Genomic DNA, 13,494 nt, shown 5'->3' with positions numbered 1-13,494 from the left:
ATGAAATGGACGTTATGGTCCGTTATAATGGGCCCCTGCGCCCATTTTTACCTGACCAAGCCTAATTGAAATAAGGTACAGGATCTGAATATCGAATGTTTTAGTTGCGTTATATTAACTAACTTTCACTACTTTGGACTTATCTATAATGACTGATTTAAGAGCAATATCTATATACCTAATTATATATATAATAAAATTGTAAGTGATCGCCGTCTGTACACAGAGGATATGTGAGAAAATCAATTAATGGAGACACTTTTCAAAATGGCCATGTTTTTTTCAAGTGAATGTAGACATTTATACGATACTAAACATTAACAAACCAATCTGAGCTGAACCGATTTTAGAGGGGGCTGCTAGTAATTTAATAAAATAATCAATATATAAATGAATAAGTAATAAAAGTAAATAAAAATAAATATTAGATATTGTTATAAAAATTTAAGATTCGTGCAGTTCACATGGGCGAAGCCACAAGCGGAATACTAGTTATGTAAAACATAAATGTAAGAACATTTTAAATCAAGTAGCAACTGTGGTTAGCTTTTTAAAACATAAAGACAAACAAATTTAACGAAAAACGTAAATTGCACTCATTTTAACAATTCTTCCGAATATTTTCGTGAAGCGTAATGTTTATGACTAACGCTACTAACAATATTTTATGAAAATGGATCAACGCCCTACAGAGAGTTGAGACATTTTTATTGGGCACAATTTATTCTAATTGTTTTCGCCCTCGTAAATATTGCCCGAATATAGGTTAGCACCAAATGCTTAAGAATAACAGTACTTAGTAATTGTATAACATGAAATATATAAATATTAATAAGCATAATTTTAAGCAGGTTATGAGAAACATATGATAGCAACTTTTAACATTTAATTCTGAATCAACATTGACATACAATATATTAATTTTATTTAGGTATCTGGATAAAAATATTAGTAGTATAAGCATGTCACAAAAAAGTTCTATGAAAAGCCTTAAAAAATCTAGATATTGATGATAAACTTAAGTTTCAATTAGGGTAAGGGTCCTTCCTATTAAATATTATATTTTCACTGTGCATATCGTAAATAGAACATTCTTAAGAAATTACCAAAATTGAAAATTTTAGTAGGTATATAGATCGAAACGAAGTGTCGTACCCTATTACAGCCTTCTTTGATACATATCCAACAAAACATTTTTTTCAATTCGAACCAGTACTTACTGAGGGTAGCGTATAAATAAAGTTAGTAAAACTTTATCTACCCTATTTTAGAACTTTTTACAATTGTTTTTCTTTCCTTTCTTAGAATGATTCTTAAAAAGTGTATAGGTACTTTTTAAAAATCCTTCATTTATATACGTTCTTTATAAAATCTTTCATATTTAAAGAATTTTATTATTAATATTTTCCCACAATAAACTAGGAAATCGTACATCAGCAACTGACAGATTTAGAAGTAAAAGGTCGGCTTAATTCACTTTAGGGATAAATTCTCAAGTGTCACGGAAAATGCTTCATCCATTTATTTCTCCAATAGAGATTACGCTCGTGACGTAAGTGGTTTACCACAATAGTGCAGAGGTTTGCCCCAAAGCATTGGATTATCAGAGTCCATTCGATTTAGAGTATCGCAGCTTACAAAACGAATGTGCTTTACAGGGTCATGTTGTTGACAATTAATTTCTTAGAGACCGTCTACTCTTAAACTGAACTTACGAGCACATGCAAATAAATGTAATTATAATAACATGCAGTTTGTCATTTGTTACTCAGTTAAACGTCAAAGTCACAAAAATAATATCGGCAACATAAAATATAAGAAATAATAAATAAAATATAATAATAGGTAATACAATTTTAAATAGTCTTTGAAAAGGAAACGACGTTGGGAGATTTTGATTTGTATGTTCTTAAAGGAACTGTAATGTCATTTCTCTATTGCATACGTCCGTTGTACCTATAGCAGAATAAATAACATTTAATTTTTTTTCCCCAAATACATTTAAATAAGATAAAATAAAGAAATCGTATTATTCAAGAAGGCGAAGCCGCGGTCGCGCCGCTAGTTTTACAATATCATATAACATATTATTATGATATTTTAAATCTTCAAAAAGAACAACTTTTATTTTGCATTTAAATAAAACAAAGCGGTCGACATTGACCTCAAAACGTGAGGTGTTCCCGGAGCAACGATGGCTCTCTGGAGGCATCAATGTGAAGACTTGCTAGAATGCATAATAAGGCTTTCATAGAACCACGCTCACTTTCATAGTGACCCCTAATTCGTCAAGCTATCTCGTCGAGATGAAGCGACCATTTTGATGCTTGATGAAATATTCCATTCAACGAGCCTTTGTCGGAGACGAAGAATATTTATTATCATTTTACTTTTACTTATATTATACATTTCAGCCTCGACACCAGAGCGAAAAGGATAGAAATATTTTATTTTCTCGAATGGTAATCGAACCCACAACTGTCGCGGTTACAGTCACACTTGATGCGCCACGACTGGTCCCTAATAAGGTAAATGTTTTTTGGGTTTAAAAAAAAAGAGTAAGTCATCTTAAATAAAAAATATAAGAAACTTTTTAGTTAATGATTTGTAACAATTAGGTATTTTACATTAAAAAAAAACTTCAAGGACACAAGTGTCGTATAAAATAATTTTCGGCAGTCTTCGTAGTTTGTAGATCAAATAGCTTAAGAATCTTCGATATCGATAAAGAGCCTACAAATTTCAATTTATTCCGTCGGTCTTTAATTCTTTTTAGATTAAATATAAAAGTAGAAGTTTAGTAAAAAAAAACTAAAAGAAAGTAAAAAAATATTATGCAAAGCATAATAAAATTTACAAAAATTAATTTTATATTCAGCAATGGAAAGTTGAACGATGATTACCTAAAAAGCATTCATATCTAACATTACCTTCCTACTATTAGAAAGTTATGGGAAATTGTTACAAAATGTATGTTCGGATTAATGGCTAAAACACTATGAAATTCTAATTGCAATATAATAAAAAATGTTTTTTTGTTATTTTTTTCTTAAAGGAATAGGTAGAGGAACCTCGAGTCTCGAGACATTACAGTACCGTTGAGTGACGGAACTGAACGCCGCTCTTTGCCCGAGTTTTAGTTAGACGCTATGCTGCGCCACGAAGGCCTAAGACGTAATTAATTCATTTAATTTCAGATCCTTTATTGAATCACATCGCTATCTTTGACATTACGATTTTAAAATTAGAACACATCCTTTCAAACAAATTACATAAGTATATATCGCGTAATGAAGAAGCATCATGGTTTCTTAGTGAAGTTTCACGACTGAAACAATATTGAAACGCTATCTTCAAATAAATATTTATTACACCAATTGTGACAGTATCATCTTTTTAAAGTATAATAAAGTTACGATTTAAATTATGTATTCAATCTTGCAAAAGTAAAATATTAAGAATAAGAATATAAATAATTCAGTGGCAGAGAATAAATGTAAATCTAATGGATTACTAAATCTTACGATTTAATGTCTAATATAAGCTATAAATAAATTAATTACTCCTAATTATCATTTGAAATTTATTAAAAGAAATGAAGGATCAAAGGTCAATTTTTTATTTCACACTTGTTCAAGGTGTTTTACGTTTCAAGTAAAATAACTACCTACGTGTCACTAAAAAAATAATTAAAGATTTACATTTTACCTTTTTTTCTTTTTTTCTTTTAACTTTTATTAATTAATGTATTTATAGAATGTATTCTATTTCTATTCAATTTTTTTTTCAAATTACTACTTACTATTAAGAAATATAAATATATACATATTACAATAAACAAGCAGAACCATGGTGTAAAAAAAAATAAATGAAATCTATTTAAAATGTCAAAGTTCACTCACCAAAACAACCACCGCAATACAAAACGAAATCCGGTTCAAATCAAATTCAAAAGCAAACAATCGAAAATGCCACAGTCCACAATATGAATTCACATAATATAACGGTACGGAATGTCAGAACTCAAATAACATAAACACTATTGTTATATATCGTTCGAAGCGTCTTACAAACTGGATTTTTACGTAATTATATAAAAGTTGTTTAGGAAAGTCAAAAATCCAAATCCTCCCGGTATACAATCCACGTGATAATACCGGTACGGCTGCTCAACCGGTCGACGTGCCTCGAGTGCTGTCAAACCGAGCAGCTGGTACGCGATCTCGGTCGCTCTGGCGGACAAACGCACAACTAACTTGAAACTTGAGCGCAAGGTAAAGTGTACTAAGTCATACTTCACAGAACTCAATGTTATATCGTTATTAACAGAAAAAAATGCTTCCGCTAACTTGTTTTATAGCTTACTAGCGGAAGCGCGCAGCTTCGCTTGCGTAATTAGGGGTGAATTCTAATAAACCACGAAACATGTGTTCAATGAAATATTTTTAAGAGTCTAAATTTCAAATTTTATAAAAATCGGTGGCGATTTAAAGATTTTTCCATACAAACTTTCAACCCCTTATTTGAACCCTTATGGGATGAATTCTAGAAAACCATGAAACACATGTTCAATTAAATATTTTTAAGAGTCTAAATATCAAATTTTATAAAAATTGGTGGCGATTTAAGAATTTTCCCATACAAATTTTCAACCCCTTATTTGCACCCTTAGGGGGTGAATTCTAGAAAACCATGAAACATGTGTTTAATTATATATAATATACGTATATAGTATACGTATACGTTTAAGAGTCTGAATTTCAAATTTTATAAAAATTGGTGACGATTTAAAAAAAACCTATACAAACTTTCAACCCCTTATTTGCACCCTTAGAAGGAGAATTCTAGAAAACGATGAAACACGTGTTCAATTAAATACTTTTAAGAGTCTGAATTTCAAATTTTATAAAAATCGGTGCCGATTTAATTTTTTTTCCATACAAACTTTGAACCCCTATTTCACCCCTTTAGGGTAAAAATTTTTCAAAATCCCTTCTTAGTGGATGTCCAGATTACGAAAGTAAACTTTTGTCCAAATTTAACATTTCTACCATCAGCGGTTACGGCTGTGCGTGCGTCTTACCTCAGTCAGTGAGGACAAGTCCTTTTATATATATAGATTCATCACTTTTTGTATCAAAATACATAAATAATAATTGCAAAATTCTATTTTTTGCTATGAAAAACAAGATATTGTGAACTTCAATTAAAGTGAGTGAGTGTGAGTGAGTTCTTCAATTAAATGTATTATACATTTTTTATAATATATAAGTGAAAACAAAGCCTAAAGAAATATGTATACATGCCTTTGTCCAGCGGCGCTCCAAGTGAGCCGCGTCATGGCGTTGGCGGCGCGTCGGCGTTGGGGAGGGAGGATATTGACTTGCGGCGCCGTCACTGCGCATGTACTATACCATGTGTTTCTGTTTTCAAGCCGCTTAGCGCTCACAGCTAAGAAAATTATAACTATTTCTTTGTTTACTGCCGCCGTGTGCAATTACCGTTTCGCAATCCGTGATAATGCTATCTGTACGACCAAAGCCGCAGTGGCGCACCGGACGTACGTAGCGACGACCCGAACGGCCTTGACCCTAAGCAAAAATTAGCCCGGCGTGCTTACGTTAGTTGCGATTGATGCTATAAATAAGTTACCCTGGCCTTTATAGATTGACCGTGTATCTATGGTTTGTCTATAAAATATTAGCAGCTACTTTACTCTATATTTATTTACACAGGTGCTTAAAATACCTTGGAAAAACGTCTAGGTAGGGATTCCTATAATATGTTCAAATTATTTCAATATTAATGGCAAGTTGGGCAAGTTGCTATACCTAGCTTTAATACAAAAAAGCACTTGCCTACTTTTGATTATAATACTAAGTACTATTAATTTAAACTAAATAAAAAAAGCTGTAAGTATTGTAAATAGGTACTTCAAAGAACAGCCGATAACCTAGATAATCAATTCTTAATTCTAGCTAGAGGTAGAGAAAAGGCATTTAAAAACCGATTTGACCTACATCGGCACATAAGTACGACCATTAATTTATTTCTAACTTTGTTTCATACTTGTATAATGCGACTACAGCTGAGCGTCTCAAGTGTTGGCCTGGAGCCAGTGAACGAAGATTTCTTAGATGTCACTTTTTTCGTCGGTTTTCTTCGCGAAAGGCAAAAAGGAACGGAAACCATTACATTGATTTATGAAAGCGAAGAAGAAGAAGCGAAGGCTTCGAATCTATACTTAAATATTAAGCTACATTCCTCTCCGGTTATAAATCGCATTCGATATTAATGATCTCATTGAAGCGTTTTATGTTTAGATACTTTTTCGCTTTCCAAATTCAGGCACATATCTACCTTTTTAGTAGATAAAATTAGAAATAGTTACAAATCCCAATATTTGCGCGCCTGCTTGGATTACACGATTATTTATGTAATAATCTAAATTGCTCTCTTTTTTCAGTTTCACGCTGTATCCCGCATGTAGCAGGGTAGGTAGAATAGGGTAGGCATAGCCGGCCTAGTGTTAAGATACACTGCTCACCACTTCTCGCCCAATTCTGGAGGCATTGCGTGTTTAATGGTGGAAATCTAAATTTCTCTCGTACTCTAAAATACATTTACAGTAGGTATGCTTATTTAAATAAATTATCTTTACGAGATAGACATATACGGTCGCCGATTTTTTGTATACCTTTTTAAGCTGTACTATTCTTTACATTATTTTGATTTATCTCGCTGCGAAGTGACTTCTACACTACATTTTCATCGCATATTTCAACCGCTTTCAAGCAAATTACAACAAATAACTACAATTTACTACAAATTACTTTTATTTAGAAAAAAAGGAGTTGCCTTTTTTTCTAAATAAAATATAATTAAGTTTATAATTTTACGTAAAAAAATTAAAATGTATCTGAAAGAAGTAGATTTCATACGCACTTAAAATTGAAAATCTATTTTTGTACATGGAATTGCAAAAATAAAAAAAATATAACGTTTATCCATCGTCCTGCATCATTACTACCACCACTTTCCCGAATTGTGAAAGATGAGAAATCTGTACTACATATTTACGAATAATTACTAAAATAAATACGATATAATTAATATAAATATAAAATGCATGATTATAATTTTAAGAAACTGTCGCAAATATAAAATAGGACTGTATTTAAACAAAACATTATATGATCTGTGGCACTGAATATATTTTTTATAGTTACAATTTATAATTATTGTTTTTCTCCAATAAATTTAAGCAGCTCTGCGGGTAAATTTCAAAATAACAAGCCAGTTTCGATACGACGAAGTTGTCTCAATAACCACTAGAGGGCTAAACTTTAGCAACAAAGCCTTTAACATCGAAGTTATCAGATTATTTTACATAGATGGCGTAACAACATTAGATGAATGCAGCACCATCTACAAATATGGAATTCTCAATTTTACCTATAGAGAGCTTTTAAAAGTTAATTCGGCTTAAGACGATTTTAAGATTTAGTTCGTAAAAATAATAGTTTCATAAGCCTTATATCTAAATAAATAAATTTATGCACATTCTAAAATAAGAGGAAATGAATAACGTCGATATTATATTATAATAGATATAAATAATTGCAGTAAGTATATATTTATATAGAGGTGTCCCGCGATAAATGGATAATCCTAAAACACCTAATAATAAAGTCGGTCGGTCTAGGAAGACCTTCTTATAGGGCGCTTTATATTAAAAAGAACAATAAAAAAATCAATAACTTAATATTATTTAACTAAATTTATAAAGACACGTACTTTTTCTTTATAATTAGGGATTTTATTAAACTATTTTGGGTCTTTGTATATCACAGTAAAGAATAAAAAGTGGGGTGGTAATTTATTGGACAAATAAATTAATTTTTACCATGAAATTAAATAAATATTTTATTTTAGTAAGAGTTTAAGTATACTTGATGAAAAAAATGTAAGTTACTTTAAATATGCGATTATTGCTATTAAAATACAAAGAAGTCTTCGAAGTCTTAAAAGAAGTCTTAGTGAAAATGAAACAAAAGAGTACGAGAGGGATTCGTTATGCCCGATTTTGATCGAGCACGTAAACGAGGATGTAGATTAAATTCCATCAAGTATCGTATCTGCTAGTAATAGCTAGCTGTCTCCATACAAGGTTTTCCTAGCCCGGGGGGTGCGTAGACACGGACACCCCTGGATAATGTATAAGGGATCAATTTACATTAACTATAGGTTCAGTATTCAAAAACTAATTAATTATTTTTTGTTCTAATATAATTTATGAACATTATTTCATTTTTAAATAAAAGAAACGAAGCTGCCGGAAGCTATCTCGTATAGCAATGTGACCGTGACATTGAAAGAGAATAGAACAGCGATGATATATACGAGTATGTTGCTCGTCAAATTTAATTAAACATAAACTAGGACTACCTTGGAAAGAAAATTAAAGAAGTGAGTCAATTTTTTAAAGGAATAAGGTTTTTTTGGCTTGTTAGGGTGTGATTTAATGCAATATTCAAGGGGGCGAATACATAAGAAAAGAGTACCTAATCATCGAAATTTCCTTTTGGCACTTTTTTTTTCTATTAGATACGTATATATTTTTTCAGCTTGCTAATGAGCTAGGGCCTAGGGATCCTAATGTTAAGACACTCAAAGTTAAAAAAAAATTAAGACACTGGTAAGTGACGAAACCAGAGCGAAGAAATGAAAATATTAAATATTTTACTACCTCGAATGGGAATCGAATCTACAACATGTTACGTTTACAGTCACACGCTTGTGCTCCATCGCCACGATTGGTCTCACCATACGTATATTACGTTTTATAAATACAACAAAATGTAAGCAGGTCATCTTTACCTACTATGAAAGTTTTCACAATATTTTAATTATTATTATATGCTCATATTTAACGTAACAATTATTACCTAACGAACTATATGACAGCCGAAGCAAACAGCTGCCCGACATAAATCAGTGGATAATGGAGTGTAGCCTTATGCTAACACAACTAAGAACTTTACAAATATTTCCTATACCTCTGGACCTTATTATTATGAAAATAAAGGTGTTTTCGCCTACGCGCTAGCGGTTTTGCGAATTTATGGACCCTTTAGACCTATTTTCGTTATGAGTAACACCTTACTGAATATTAATGAAAGGCATCATAATGGTACAGAGTATAAAAAGATGCTGAGTATATTTTCAAAATATATTTTCTTGATATTACTTTTTAGCGTTGTAATATATTAATTTTAGATTAAAAGTTATTATAAAAAATTGTGCGGTCGTTTCGGTACACCATCTGACTGTAAATGTGGCGGTTGTGGTTTCGATCCCCATCGAGGAAATTAATTATTTTTTATTTCCCTGTTCTGGTAAGAAGACGGCGTTAAAAAAAGATATACAAAAGTTTATTTTTTTGAGTATAGCCCTATATAATATGTTAGTAACAATTTTGTTTAATATTATATACCTATATTAAATGAAACTGAAATATTACTTACTAAGAAAAGATTTAGAGATCACCACGCGCCGTCTCTCTCTTAACTTGTTCTTAAGTATTCTTCTCTTTAAGCGGTTAAGTACTACGTCAGCCTCGTCTACGCTCTCAGATGAAGAAGTCCGAGTAATTCGCGGGGCACCGCTCACAGAATGTCGTCTTTTTTTTATAAACACACTTGTACTTTTATTACAGTGCTCTACTTCTGATATACCTCTTCTATACATTTTTAAACGCTTTTTCATTTCACAATCGGCGGCTATATCTGTCGGAACATTGATGAAATCGTAATCTGAAGTGTTTTCTTCAGTTTTACTAAATCGCCAAGCTTCTTCCAAATTAAAATTTGGAATTCCATTACATTTTATTTCTTCACTCGTGCACTTTGGTTTTAGTGTTTGACGTAGGTGTAAGGCAAGCCAATCTGGATTAGACCCAGTGCGAGCAGGCAAGCTTTTCAGGTAAGTATTAAGAAAGGAGACTTTATTTTGAGGGCGTTTGTATAGGGCGTCAGAGTTTGAGCGCGGTAAAGAATGACACCCTTTCAGTTCAGCTGACAATGTTGTATCATGAAATGACTGTGATGTTTGAAGTCCTAAACATACATTTTCCGTTTCCTCAGAGCCTTTATTATATTCTTCGAATTTGTTTAGAGATATGGTAGAGGACCGAATCGAGTTTGAATTTGAATCAATAATCTCAATAACTTCAGCTTCATTTTGTGATAATTTATCATTAGAAACAAGATCTTCGTAAGTCTCATTGTCGGAGCTTTTATAGCTACTCACTTCGCTCGGCCCTTCTGAATGGAAAGGCGTGGTGTCGAGGCTATTTATTTGCAAATTATGGAAGTTGTTGTTTACTGTGAGCTTGCTTGGAATGTTTGATATACTAGTACTGTCCTTTATTATATAACTGCTATTTTTCTCTTCGCTATTATCACTTATTTCTACTGGATTGCGGAAGACACGTGTAAATACTTTGTCCCCCGAAATTGAATTATGTTTATGAATTAAGTGTTTTCTAATTATATGCCTGTAATCTTTCTCATTTAGCGACTGGCTGGTCTTTAGTAATGGTTCGTTACAATCGGAACTTTTAATTGATATGTTATCATCGTTGGTCTCAATTAACAAATTTCCTTCAGAATCAAACAGTTGTATTATTGGAAATTTAATGCTGGGTGAAAGATTTCGTGTCCGCAGTTCCCATTTTCGTTGATTAGGCTTTCGCAATTGTATACGAATAACGTTATCTTCTATAATTGGCCCATCACTATCACTCGAGTCCGTTTTTTGCGACATTTTGCAAATTTTGCCCGGTTACTTGCGCCAGACATTTGTTTATACTTTAAAAATATTATTTCACAAATTTGAAAATATAATTACTTAATATTAATTCGTTTGTTTACAGTCAGCTGTTGTACAATTTGGCACGGTTCCAACGATTCTTTGGCATTCACTTTAAAATAGCACCAATGTCAATTTTGTTTTTCAACACACGCGTACACGTAAGTGATCGTAACGTTCGATCATATTTCTATGATTTATTGTTAATTAAACTGACACCTGTCACTGCACTGTCACTAACACACCTTTTGTAATGTTTTGCGACCACACTGTGCTCGAAGTAGCAGCTTTTGCATAAGTATGAGGTAGAATTTTCAACAATCATTTCTTACATCGCCTAACGATCTTGCGCGATATTAATTTATGTAATAAATTGTGAACGTCTAAACAGACGATCTCTTCGTTCACGACTGTTCTCGTTGCCGGCGTATTAGTTTTCGACCCGCGTTTTAGTTGAGCGTGGGTATTACTCGCGACTCCGGACATATCTGCACTGAGAGCAAACTGCTAAATAGACTCGAGGCACTATAAATAGTGAAACGCGTCGGCAATCTGGCTGCTCCCCTTGAACCTAGAATGCGTAACAAACATAATCTGCGTCCACGCAACTGTTCACACTGACACAGTTTTCATTTGACCACGAAGCGACCATATGCGACCACCGCCATTAACCACCCGCCTTTTAATACTGTTCGTACAGATCTAAAGTATTAGTATAGACTTAAATAACATTTACGATAGGAGCTGTCAATGTCGCTTCATTATGGTATGCTCGGTTAATCGTTTTACAAACACGTGGGTAGCATTGAATATTGGCAACCTTAGCGCATGTTTTCAAACACTGTTGTAATTGTCACGTGCTTTAGTTTTGTCGTGTTTAGTTTTTGTGGTAGGTGGGTATATACAAAAAAAACTGAACTTATATTATTATTAATAATAATAATATTTAAATATTATGTTAGCAAAGTAAGCATTTATTGTTTAAGCAATGAGAAAAAGTAACTGAATGAATGAAATTTATAATATATTTTGGAATAATTATTTTTTTAATTGCCTGCACGTTCATACTACCCACATAATATATTTAACTGCGCCCTAAATCATATGTAGACGCAATAAAAAGTGTTAGTGGTCACTGCATACGAACTTACGTTACGGACTCGCAACGTTCATATATGACGTCCATTCATATTCAAATCAAATTGAGCTCTATCGCAATAAAAATAAAGTGCTATTTTTATTGCTAAAATGTTAAAAAGGCATTTCGGCAATCTCGAATTTTACAATCTGGCGGTCAAGCGTACCTATCATAACGATCACAGCAATGAGATTTTATTTTTATGTTACAATTTGTTGACTTTAAATTACGTAGTCTTTTTGATTAAAATTTTCATTTAACTTGTACTTATTGGTTTGTGCAAAGTGTTATGCATAATATTTTGATTCAGAGGGAAATTAATGAAAAATTAGCCGAAAACTTAAAGGCATTGAGTAGTGGGTTCGATGTGAAATTGCCGCGTTTAATTACGCCAATTTAACAAACTGAAAATAACGAATATATTCTCTCTCTCTTGGCCTTTTTAAAGAAAATATTTGCAATGTTGCGTAATTATATTTCAAAATGTAGTGTTAGCATATTTGTGTAAATGTGGGTAGATTTAGGTAAAGAAGACCCAAAAGGAATGGAATTGTGTCAAACGGGAACAGTTTCTAGTAGGAAGCTCTGATTGGAAGGTATCTAGTGTGTAGTGTCGTTATTGAGTGATACATGTCACTTATTGTAATTACGTGGAACCTCTATCCGAGTACGTTGGAAACATATAGACGGTATGTATCTCCTGTTATTTTAAAAACGCTAACCGCTTCCGTCGTCGATTTCTAACAATAGTATTAAAAAAGTAATAAAAATTTCATATTTATAGTAAACTACTTCCATTTTCTCCTTATAATATGAAGTGAAATAAACACAATAATTAAATAATAAGTTAGTTAATATACATATATAATATATAGATTTAGTTGAAAGAAAAAATAATGTAAATTTTATCTTTTACTTAAGCAAAAGATAGACAAATGACAATGCCTCAACGCAGCTATAATGCAAATATTGGTTTAGCCTGAGTTCACTGCTGTAGTTTTGCTCGTCGAGTTATGTCAGGCGGCTTGCGATAAAGTCAAGTGTTTATTCAAGAATACTTCATACGCTTGCTGTTTGTGTTTTACTGAATCAACATTCGTCCTTTGTATTTGACAAGTGATAGAATGTGATTGTCATTGTCGCCAGTCTAGTTTAGTCTATAATTTCACTATAATATCCATTTATCTATTTATATTCATGTTAAGAGTTTCCGTATTTATAGCTTAGAAAAGCTACTCTTATTTCAATTTAATAAAAAAAATATTAGAATACAGGCGAGTCGTGGCGCAGAGGCATAAGCGTGCGGCTGTAAAAGTGACAGGTTGTGGACAGGCGCCATAACGGCCCCACGAATATTTTTGAAATAATAAAAGTCAATTTTGAAAAAATATGTTTATCTATATATTTGTATGTTACTCATTTAAAATAATAATAATAATGAAAAATAAAAACAAAAAAAACTGGTGCAAGATCGTGATGAAATT

The 13,494-nt window shown here is 32.2% G+C and overlaps 1 protein-coding gene across 3 annotated transcripts in view; it reads right to left on the bottom strand.

Annotated features, from left to right (window-relative positions):
• LOC146528696 (uncharacterized) overlaps positions 1-11,568 on the bottom strand; it is a 70,224-nt gene extending 58,656 nt beyond the window's left edge. For 2 of the 3 annotated variants that reach the window (XM_085202819.1, XM_085202820.1), the window contains exon 1: positions 9,528-11,568. In XM_085202819.1, the coding sequence (XP_085058945.1) occupies positions 9,528-10,827 (1,300 nt within the window). In that variant the 5' untranslated portion in view covers positions 10,828-11,568. The remainder of the gene's footprint in view (positions 1-9,527) is intronic. The other variant, XM_085202821.1, reaches the window with a different exon arrangement.
• Positions 11,569-13,494: the final 1,926 nt, after the last annotated feature.

The sequence above is a fragment of the Heliconius melpomene genome, chromosome 19, assembly GCF_056956725.1.
Source record: "Heliconius melpomene rosina isolate 202511_hmr_F chromosome 19, ASM5695672v1, whole genome shotgun sequence".
Taxonomy (NCBI): Eukaryota; Metazoa; Arthropoda; class Insecta; order Lepidoptera; family Nymphalidae; genus Heliconius; species Heliconius melpomene.
The sequence above is the reverse complement of the archived record's forward strand: the minus strand, read 5'-3'. Positions and strand labels throughout refer to the sequence as shown.